At 37.1% G+C, this 11191-nt stretch overlaps 1 protein-coding gene across 1 annotated transcript; it reads right to left on the bottom strand.

Moving 5' to 3' along the window:
- Nucleotides 1-137: 137 nt before the first annotated feature.
- LOC132186863 (DEAD-box ATP-dependent RNA helicase 15) lies at nucleotides 138-8571 on the bottom strand. The gene is made up of 12 exons (XM_059600966.2): nucleotides 8391-8571; nucleotides 8181-8297; nucleotides 6942-7042; nucleotides 5677-5849; nucleotides 5272-5503; nucleotides 5045-5163; nucleotides 3810-3866; nucleotides 3540-3724; nucleotides 926-1070; nucleotides 732-815; nucleotides 575-638; nucleotides 138-362 (listed from the first exon to the last, which is right to left on the bottom strand). The coding sequence occupies exons 2-12, from the start codon at nucleotides 8291-8293 to the stop codon at nucleotides 352-354; spliced, it is 1284 nt and encodes a 427-aa protein (XP_059456949.1). The 5' UTR covers nucleotides 8294-8297; nucleotides 8391-8571; the 3' UTR covers nucleotides 138-351.
- Between the last annotated feature and the right edge of the window lie 2620 nt (nucleotides 8572-11191).

Below are 11191 nucleotides of genomic sequence, written 5' to 3' on the forward strand. Positions count from 1 at the left end.
ATATATATATATATATATATATATATATATATATAAGATGGCATGGCATAAGAAGCTATAAGCTTACCTGAGGTTGCATGAAATCAAATGATGGATAAATTTTGTTAAAATGCCTTAAATGTCATAAAAAATAGAAAGAAACAAAAATTTAGCATCTAATAAATTAGTATTGATACATAATAATATCGCATCAGCAATTTAGCTAGGCCCAGAATTACAAGTTCCAAAACAAAGGGAGAAAAGAGTAATAATCAGACAGACATGAATATTGTACATTAAAAACAATAGTACGACTACAACAACTCTGCCCGCTAATGTCTCTGATTGGTTCGTCATCAAAAAACCAATCCATCATGATGGCACTGCATACAACAGGTTTGAAGACAAGTGTAACATTAGGTTTTACCAAACATAAGGAATCAAAGTAACAGTCACACTAGTCCTTGAAATGCATCCAATCTCCAACCAGCTAGATTGACATAATAATTTTTTTTTTTTTTTTTAAAAAAAAAGGCTAAATAAACAATTTTTTTGGTCATTGCTAAATTAACTTTTTGCAAAGAGGATATCTTACTGTAGGTTGACGTGTCAATTTGCTCAGGAAGCTCCTTAATGTCCACCTCAAACCTTGATTGAACCTGAAATACAAAATGACATAAATAGGCAAGCATAAAAATAAATAAAAATAAAGGATAAACTGCACCTGTATTAGTTCAAACTGCCTAAATTACCTGATTAAGAACATCGGAGTCAGCAGCAGATGAAACAAATGTAATTGCAAGCCCCTTGGTCCCGAACCTACCAGCCCTGCCCACCTGTGGAGTGTGGCAACCCAAGCCGAGAATGGGAGTGAATTCAGTTACAAATTAGTGACAATAATTACTAACCATATACATATCATATAGAAGTATTCAAATGAAAGTACCCTGTGCAGGTATGTATCAGCAGAATCTGGCATGTCATAGTTAATAACAATGTTAACACGCTCTATATCGATCCCCCTTCCTACTAAATCTGTTGCCACAAGAATTCTTGATTGCCCCTCCTTGAAATTCTTGTAACGCTTCAACCTGAAAGAAAAACCATACAGAATCAGCCATCAACAAAACTACTCGCTCCCCCAAGTGAAATGATGTTACTTTCATTAACCATTTAATATAACTCCAGGATATTCATTTGAATTCTAAAATCTGACATTCAGTGTGTTACACAAAATTACGCTTGCAAAAGAAAATAAATAAAAATAAAAAATAAAAAAATAAAAAGAAAAAAAAGAAAAAGAAAAAGAAAACAGGTACAGAGGATTACATTAGGTGAGCCCTGGAAAGAATATACAGAAGACAACACATTAAAGGTAGGCTGGGTATGTGGAATAGGCTCTTGAAATGGAATAGTAATTCCGTTGTTTGGTTAGTTTTATATTCCAAGTAATAGCCATTTGTTTATAGGTAATCGACAGATATCATTAAAAAGCACAAGGCGCCACTAAGTATACAAGAAGTAAACAAAATGAATAACTCTTCGTTAGGAATAGTCATTCCTTTTATGTGCAAATAGGACATCAATCCTAAATTTACTCGAAAGCCTTCCATTGACCCAAATCAAACCCAATGTTCTGTAACACAGACCCAGCGAGAGCGTTGCTCCACTTCTGGAATAAACTATGGACGCTCCCTCCCTCCCTCAATATGAGAGGAATCACTATTCCTTTTTCTGTGGAATTGATCAACAGGACAGCCTGCCAAAGGGGATGGGAAAGTCATTGTCATTTGTGTATGTGAGAGAGAGATGAATTAATCAACAGGACAGCCATCCAAAGGGGGATGGGAAGTCATTGCTATTTGTTCTCCCTTGCTTTTTTGCAATTTCTGTTCTCTAACTTTTCTGTGATGGTTGGGAGAAAAGGCATATTTTGATCATGTTGATCTTGGGGCTCTGGAGAGAGAGAGAGAGAGACAGGCTGCAGTGGTGATGGTGTTAAGGCTCTCTTCGATTGCACATACTCTATCACTTCCACAACTAATTAGCTCAAACAGTTAGCTGGAAACCACGTCTCCTTAAGTGGAAGTCATTAGTTTGAATCATCTCTTCCCCTCTTTAGATGAAGGTCACTTATTCATTTCCACAACTAATGGACAAATAAAAAGACAGAAAAAAGTGTTTTAAGTGTGCATTTTATCTCGGGCAATAGAAGTATATATACGTTGATCACATTTAACGAATAGTAAGCAAAAATTGTGTGAAATGAATGATTGAACAAAAAATATATGTTGTAAACTTGTATTTTAAGAAATTTAATTACAATATGATTCTATTCACTAGCATATTGCATTGTACCAAATAGTGGCAGTGTTAAAACTAGTGACCGGGTGGGGAGTGGTATAGGCCAAACGGGCATCCAGAAAATTTTGTACATGGAATTTACTCTTTTTATTTGTATTTTATAAGAAATCATAGTTATTTAGTTGTTATTTAATAACTATAGTTATTCAATTGTAGACTGCAATATTTTTTAATTTTTATTTGATAATTATAGTCTGGGGTAATCTTTAATGAGAACCAAAAAAGAAAAAAGAGTTTTTGTTTGGCCCTTTCCCATAAGATTTCCGGGTTCCGTGCCTAGTTACAACCAAACTAATGATAGTAATAACTATTCCCTTCAAAGTAATAGTTCATCTCCCAATAGAATAGTCATTTTGTGCCCTAATTTTTACACAGAATAAAAAAATATATTACCAATGGGCCAAAAGTGTAGTGGGTATTAAGCACTAGTTACTGCCTTCCATAGTAGCAATAGTACCAGCCGAAGCCCCAAGCGCAACAAGAGTTGGTAATTTTTTACACAATCCACAAACCCAAAACAAAATTATATGGTTAGGGTTTGGCATAAAAAGGTTCGGGTCATGCTCAGGCAAGAGCCTTGCATAAAGTTCTGGGCACTTTTGGCAAGTATTTAGGGCTCATTGCCAAAACAATTTGGTGTTATTAGCAAATGCTGGTCCTTATTTTGGTGGGTCAAAGGCCAAAACAATTGGGAGGGGGAGAAGCAGATCAAATGGTTTACAGACCAACTCCTCCCACTTTCATAAAGTCCCACTCAAAATGCTTCAAGTACATATCATTTGAGTTCCTATATATATATATATATATATACTAACTAAACTTAGAACTCAGCGCTTGACTTCACCCAAGTGAGCATCTTTTTCACGCCTCACACCTTGGACAACAAGGTTGCCCTTGCCTTTGACAACATTGTTAGAGACCAACTTAAATCATCCAAAAACATGTATTTGCAAACAAAAATATGCAAAATAAATAATTAGCAGGAAAGTTCTTATAAGACTCCAACATGAAGCAAAACCAAAATCAACCCCACCGTCAACATAAACAGAAGCTTCTCCAGATTATCTAACTATGTCATACAATGGTTGACTGATAGACAAAAATAGAAGCAATAACTTAGCATATAGTTTAAACCAAACGCACAAATGCACCGACTCTTTCCATCACTAAGTGAATCCAAGCAACAGAATGCATACCTTTCCTCCTGAGCCATTCCTGAATGGATGCAGATAGAGGGGAAGTTACACTCCTCAAGTAACTTGTTCAGCTCAGCGGCTCTACTTACACTTTTGACAAAAATGACAACTTGGTTGAAGTCTAATGCATCAAGAAGATCATTCAATTTGCGGTTTTTCTCTCCCTCCTTCAATAAAATATAGTGCTGCAAAGAGAGAGTTAAGAAGACACATGCATTAGTTGAATGAGCACAAACAGTGAACTGATAAGATTGCAACAATGTGTAATACCTGTACAAGACCGTGAAGAGTCAACTTGGTCTCATCATCAACATAAATTTCCATCGGCTGAAAACAATGGTAACACTCAGTGTGTCAAAATACCTTTCTTCAGCATACAGAACTCAACAAGATAGATAAACCAGATACCCAATAAATCAATAGTTCTAAAACTCTGATTTATAGATTGAACTTGTGCATCTCTAAAATGCTTGCAACATCCAACTACCATATACCTAGCTGACCCGCTTCTCTCTCCAACCTTTTAGAGAGAGAAGCTCTCCCCTCTACCCCAGTAAGTGTGAGAGTTGTTTCCCCTCCAAGTGAGAGACCTCTCCCTCTGTTGGGAGTGCCCAAAAACGAAGGAAGAGCTCTGCTTCCTCCCTCCCCTCTCCCCACCTCCAATCCTCTCCTTTTTTTTTTTTTTTTTCTCATGTGTTTTGGATGCCAGATCTACTGCCCATCGGACTTCATTTTCACCCAAGCGCAACCCCATCACCTTTGCCACTCTCCTCCACAAGCACATGTACCCCACACCACCATCGCACAAGCCACACACGCTGCTGCACGTTTCATACAGCAGTTTCTTGTCTTTTCTGTACATCCTCTACCTCCACCTTCTCTGCAGGATCCAAATTCTATATCCCCTGAGCATCAACCATAGGGCATCTCCTTGTTCAGACATTGAAGCAGAGCTCCACTTCAATGGCTCCAGTCCAATCAATCTCAGTGCAGTCTACCCTGTTGTAGCTGCCAAGTTTTTTTGCTGGCATAGAAGGTGTTTCTCCAAGTAACCCATCCTTAGGACTACCTCAAAAACCATCATTTCTGACAGCCCCTTTCATGGCATGCATCCCATGAAGTCATTGGGCCCAGTGTTTTTTATCGACTGCACTAGGGTGATTGTTGGGTTTCTCCAACCCGTCTTGTGTTTCCTTATATATTAAATGCAATCTTGCATAGGAAAAAAATCTACTACATTGAAATATTAAATTGAACCAATAGACTCACTCAGCCCGAGAAAGACCATCACTAACATAGCAAAATGGTTTAAGGCAGTAATCCCAAAGAAAGAAGTGCAAGCACTGCAGGTACTACAAGCACCAGGCATTATGACCTTGCCAATGGCAAGACAAATTGAAAACTAAGCCACAAAATTGCACAAGTGATACAAAACCAGTAAAGCAACGATGTTATGAGAACTTCATTTCCTTGTCCTGACCAAAGAATAGGTGACAGAATACTACCTCTTGCATGAATTTTTTGCAAACAGGACGGATCTCTTTACTAAGAGTTGCTGAAAACATCATTACTTGCTTGTCATGAGGAGTCATCTTGAAGATCTCCTGCACATCTCTCCTCATGTCTGTAAAAGGTATGAGCAAATTGACAACTCAATATAAGAAAATTAATATGGTTAACTACATAAAAGATGCTGTAAATAAAACAACACTATTGCAAAAGAAGATCATACCAAGTGATTCTAGCATCTTATCACACTCATCAAGAACAAAATGCCGAACATTCTTTAATCCAAGATCTTTATCCCTTGCCAGGGCCAATATTCTTCCAGGAGTCCCAACCACAACATGAGGGCATTCATTTTTTAGCATATCCTTGTGAGTCTTGATACTGACACCACCATAGAAGACAGCAACCCTGATGTCAGGCAAGTAGGTACTGAACCTCTCAAATTCATGACAGATCTGTAGAAGTTAAAAACAAAAAAAAACAAGAACATTATTAGGAAACAGAAATACAGTATGGAAAATGCAAGTAAAAATACCAACATAGAGATATATGCTCATGCAAAAAAACATTTTGGATGCTATAACATCATCATAGGTCATTAATCTACTATCACAATCATTTGACATACCTGGTAAGCAAGTTCTCTTGTGTGGCAAAGAATGAGAGCAGCAACTTGACCAGCCACGGGTTCAATCTGCTGCAGAGTCGATAGAACAAAGACAGCAGTTTTCCCCATCCCAGATTTCGCTTGACAGATGACATCCATTCCTAAGATAGCTTGGGGGATACACTCGTGTTGCACTATTGAAGAACCAAACAAAATTGCAGCAGACTAATCCTCAGTAAGTATAAATGACCATCCAGATCCTTTTAATGGAAAGGTTATCAAACCAGTTTTCTTGCCCAAATCATGAATATGGAAGTAGTAGTTACCTGCACAAGATAGAGTAGAAAAAATTCCAGCTCAGGCCAGTATGAGTAATAGTAATATGTGAGATAAGACAATACACAAGTATGTAAGCAGCCAGAACTTGTCACTTCATAAGCCAGACAACCTGTCCCAATCTCAATCACCACAACCAGTAAAATAACAACCCAGATGCCATCGTCACATTTCACAGATAAATTACAGGCAATAGTAACATTCATTGGAAGAAACAAAACCGTCAAGGTTCAATTGCATTATAGAGGGCATTTTGGGTTTCCATTAGAATGCAACATGTGGTACTGGATTAATTAACTGTTCTATTATAGTTTGGCCCTGTGGAAGTACATACAGTAAAGACCTCAATATTGTAGCATACTCTTTTTCGCTATATAAAGGGACGGGGAGTTTTGGCTCTTCAACAGGTAATAAAGATAAAAATGAATCAAGAGTAATTTGATCAAGATATGGCAAAAATAGAATAAGCATCCAAATAGCTCACGGCGGAAAGAAACAGTGCAAATAGAACAAGAGTCAAACTAACCCCAGCTGATTTTGCCAATATTGTCAAAAGAGGGGAGGGGAGTTTTTCCCACTTCAACAGGTAATAAAGATAAATATGAATTAAGAGTACTTGATCAAGATATGGCAAAAATAGAATAAGGATCAAAATAGCTCATGGTGGAAAGAAACAGTGGAAATAGAACAAGACTCGAACTAACCCCAGCTGATTTTGCCAAAATGACCAAAACAGCAGGAAGTCAGCAACAATGACATGTAGAATATGCGCAAGGCTAGAAAGGCAAAACCAACTTCGAAAATAGATTATGAACATTTGCAACTCCCCCATCTAGCTTCCAATTTCTCCCAAGAAAAAAGTGGGATGTTCAGTAACATTTTGCCATGTTGGCATTGACATATTGACAACACACACTGAGATATTATGAAAAGATTAGTTAGAAATTTGCCTTCTGATGGATGTTCAAATCCTGAATCCACAATGGCTCGGAGAAGCTCTGGTTTCAACAGGAAGTCTCTGAATCCCGAACTGTGAATCCCCACATAGCCCCTATACAAGAGAAAGTATGTTTAATAGGTTAGAAAAATGTGAAGAAGCCTACAGATACGGAAATTTAACAAAAGATCTAGATGTGGGAGGAGGTCCCACAGAAAAATTGAAAAATTCAATGCAGCACAATATTATCATGAAATCAGCAACTTTTACCAAGATGCACACATGTAAGTATGTAACCCTCATTATATCATGTGGGAAAATTTAATTTTTCGAATACAATAGGAAAGCCTAGCAATAGCTGCAATAGTCAGATGGACTTTCAAACATAATCACCAAATTGATGCCAAATGCAAGATTGAAGTAAGAGAACACCAGCTAAAAAATTTTCAATCATTTCTAGGGCAATTGTGGCAACAAACCCTCACCAAACCACCCTTCCAACATCCCAACTTCTAAACAATTGAAACCAGTTCACCACAAGACTTGGAACACCAAAAGATTCCCAAAACTAGAACAGCAAGAAAAGCAGATGGCACACCATATCACCACCAAGTTGGCACATACAAACATCAATCATCGAGAATGTGGTTACCCTTGAAAGAAATTTACAGAAAAAGAATCTTCCACTGGCCACCATGCAAGCAACAAACCCTGCTTTACATGCCATTATAGTAAACCATTTGTTTCTTCCACAGAATATCAATCCCTAAACCTCTATCCCATCTTCATTAAACCACACCTGAAACCTTCACTATTTATTTTTACTCTTCATTAAAAAAAAAAAATTAAAAAAAAAACCCGAGTCACCGAGGCTCACTCCCCTACTTGATTTAGTCCAGGTGGAGCTTTTCATCGTTAAGAAGTAAGAAAAAATAAGACTACAAAATATAAACCACGGAATTATATTTCAGTTTCTTTTCAAGTAATAGCCCGTCAGAGCCAAAGTCTCAAATGTCTCCTCCTTTCCTCAGTTTTCTCATTAACCAAACGGAGCACAAGCAAGCACCAAGCAGTAATAAACATAAAACACACAAAACCAATCATAATAATAACAATCAAACCTCTATATACAATTTTACACAAATCCAAACCTGGGTCTAGTATTTTCTTTCTTGTTTTCTATCCCGTGATACAAAAGAATACATATCCGAAACTAAAAAAAAAAAATACAAAAAAAGGGAAGGAGACTAACTTCTTGGCGGTATCAGCGAGAGGTCTAGCTGAGGCGGAGTCGGGGGCCTTGGGGTCATCGTCTTCGAAGTCGACGAGCTCTTCCTCGTAGTCGTTGTCCTTCACTTCACCCATCTTCCTACAAAACAAAAGAAATGAAAAAATCAGATTCAATTTCTAGGGTTAGGTTAGAGGTTTTCTGAGAAAATATCAAATTTTTGTCTTTGCTAACCTTTGTGCTCTGGGAGAGAGAGAGAGATTCAGGTTTTGGGGAGTGACTGAGGTATCTGTGAAATTAAAGCAAAAATAAATGAAAAATTTTGGAGAGAGAGAGAGAGAGAAGGGAAGAGAAGAGACCCTGGATCTAGGGTTTAGGGGAGAGAGAGAGAGAGGAAGAGAGAGGAGTTCAATTGGGATAGGGTGGAGGCTTGGAGCGGATATAGGGAAGTGACTCACTGAAGGGAGTGGTTCATTTGACGATATTGACCTCTCGGTAATCTGCTAACCTATTGTTAAAAGCAGCATTCCATTTAGGGATAAAAAGGAAATAAAAATCACACCAGAAAGTCCACAGACTGCGCTTTCGAAATACTGGTTGGGCCATCGGTGGACCGTGGATATTTTAAAGGCCTTGTTTGCTGGTTTAAAATATTTTTGGCTTTTCAAAACAAACAATTTCTCTCAAAATCTTTAACAACCCATTTACTTTTCAAAACATAAAATACTTGTCAAAAACAAAATACAAAACATTTAAAACAAACACACACAACACATTTTTTGGTAAATTTTCACACTTTCTTATGTAAATATTTTGAGAAAACATGCGTTTAATTTTTTTAGAGGTTGGGTTGACTTGTTATGTATAGAAATTTTTTTTTAAAAATATATATATATATATATATACCCAAAGCTATGCAACTTGGGTGTAGGTCTTTTGTAGAAGGGTGTCCCAAAATCCTTCCCAAATGATGTGAAAAGCACTATTTTGGGAATGAATAGGTGACAAAAGAGAGAGAATGAGAATTTTTTAAGGAAAAAAAATGTTTGCCACATCATTTGAGAAGCATTTTGAGAAGAATTCATTGGGATGTCTAGCATTATCCTTTGTAAAAATGTATTTTTAACAGCCTTCACTTTTTTTTTTTTTTATTTCTATTAGTCAATCTGCGTATACTCCTCCCTCTCATAAACCTTGATGGGTTAAGTTAGGGAAAGATAATTATGTTTGAAATGAAAGTGCTCCCAAAGACCTTGAGGCAAAAATGTTTAGGGGGGAGTTCGAGAGGATAGGAGGTTTAGAGAAATGCTAGAAAGACGCGTGGCCACCCCCAACAAACCCGAGATGGTTACACAATCACTTGAAACACAAAATCATCTTCCAAAAAACAAAACACAATACACTTTTTGGAAAATTATTTGTGAAAATGTGCTTAATTTTTTAGGTCTAACTGGCTTATTACTTATTAAAAGATTGAGAGAGAGAGAGAGAGAGAGGGTGGTCATACAACCACCACAATAGGACAGGAGTCGCCACATTGGAGAAGTATAGCCACTTAATCGCCTCAAACACAAAACGCAACACATTTTTTAGAAAAAACTTTTCACACTTTTTCTATAGGGATATTTGACAAAATGAGTGCTTAATTTTTCATATGTAAAAGTTGATTTATTATTTATAAGAAAAGGATTAAAAGAAAGTGAGAGATGGTCACACAACCTAGGCCATCTGCTCTTTCTCTCTCTCTTGTCCCTTTACAGAAATTTGTTCTTTGAGATTTGTCTTCTTCATTTGATAGTCGCTTCAGGAGTTGGGAGTCCTCATTCTCCTCCTCGTTTGTGTTTTCTGGTAAGTAAATGGTAGTTCGAGGTAATTGGGTGGTGAGAGTGTTAGTTCATGAGAGAAAAAAGTAATTACCCCAAAAGAATATTTGGATGCGGCCCAAGGTGCCACATTGTGGGCACAAAAATTTGCACTTTTGTTAATATTGCAGGCTTCCCGAGAAGAGGAGGCCAGTATGATTGCAAGAGTATACGAGATGGCGAAAGAGATTCTCCAATCTTAGGTGAGGCTACTAGGGTGTTGCAAGGCAAAAATCACAATAAAAGAATCTTCTCCCATAATAATTTTGTTGAGCCACATGTAGACCACCAAACAGGCTGCTAGGATGGCAGCCAAGGCCTCACCAAAATTTAGTTCCCAACGGGGGGCTAATGAGTGAGGCAGCTTAGATGATGTGTCCTGAGGAGTCTCTGCTGCTTGTGTTGAGTAATTGATTCTCACAATTTGAGACAGGTTTGGACATTCGAAGCCCCAAAAATAGACTGAAAAAACAAGTTTGGACATTCCATTTCTCTCCCTCTACATAAGGAACTCTTTCAAGGCTGATTACCAGTCCATTTTTGGCTACCTACTCACTCATGTGATCTCTCAGCTTCCCAAACAAGTTTAGCGTGAATTAATACTGAATTATAGAGAACATGGATTGTGCTTCTAAAAATGATTAAAAAAAAAAATAGCCGTTTGATTCTTTTTCATTTTCTTTTTTTATTAGTTAGCAACTATTTTCCTGAAAAAAAAAAAAAGAAGCTAAACTAATAATTCATTTACAACTTATTGGCATGTGATTAGAGGGTATTAAAAATTGTTTAGTAACTAACGTGACTGCAATCACAAGTTGTATTGTAGGAGTAGTACTTCTCTTTTTTGATAAAGACCAATTCCTTAATTCCTATTTATTTATTCTTCTATCCCATTTGAGTCATTAGAAAGAAAGTCGAGAGAAAAGTTTGATTGATCAGAGGAATCCTTATTGAAACAACTTCTGGTAACATTTTCAGAATGCTGACTACCGAAGTAATTGAAGTTGCTTGTTGTGACCAACGATAGCACTGCTGCTAATGCAGTTTAGTTCATCTTCTGAGTAACTTTCATCAGATTGGAGAGCACTTAGATTTCCTTCCTCGTTCTGGTCCAGTAATTCAATGATGTTATGTTCAATTTTTTTATATGCTTGGCGAGTTACAATATCAAAA

Source organism: Corylus avellana, chromosome 6 (genome assembly GCF_965113065.1).
Source record: "Corylus avellana chromosome 6, dhCorAvel1.hap1.2, whole genome shotgun sequence".
Lineage (NCBI taxonomy): Eukaryota > Viridiplantae > Streptophyta > Magnoliopsida > Fagales > Betulaceae > Corylus > Corylus avellana.

Bases quoted from the DNA above. Each gene is read 5' to 3' on its own strand.
- LOC132186863 (XM_059600966.2), bottom strand. From the start codon at position 8,293: ATGGGTGAAGTGAAGGACAACGACTACGAGGAAGAGCTCGTCGACTTC. The intron at 7,043-8,180 runs GTTAGTCTCCTT...TCTCTTGTATAG, and splicing joins CTCGCTGATACCGCCAAGAA to GGGCTATGTGGGGATTCACA. The intron at 5,850-6,941 runs GCAAATTTCTAA...GTTCTTCAATAG, and splicing joins ATTTGAACATCCATCAGAAG to TGCAACACGAGTGTATCCCC.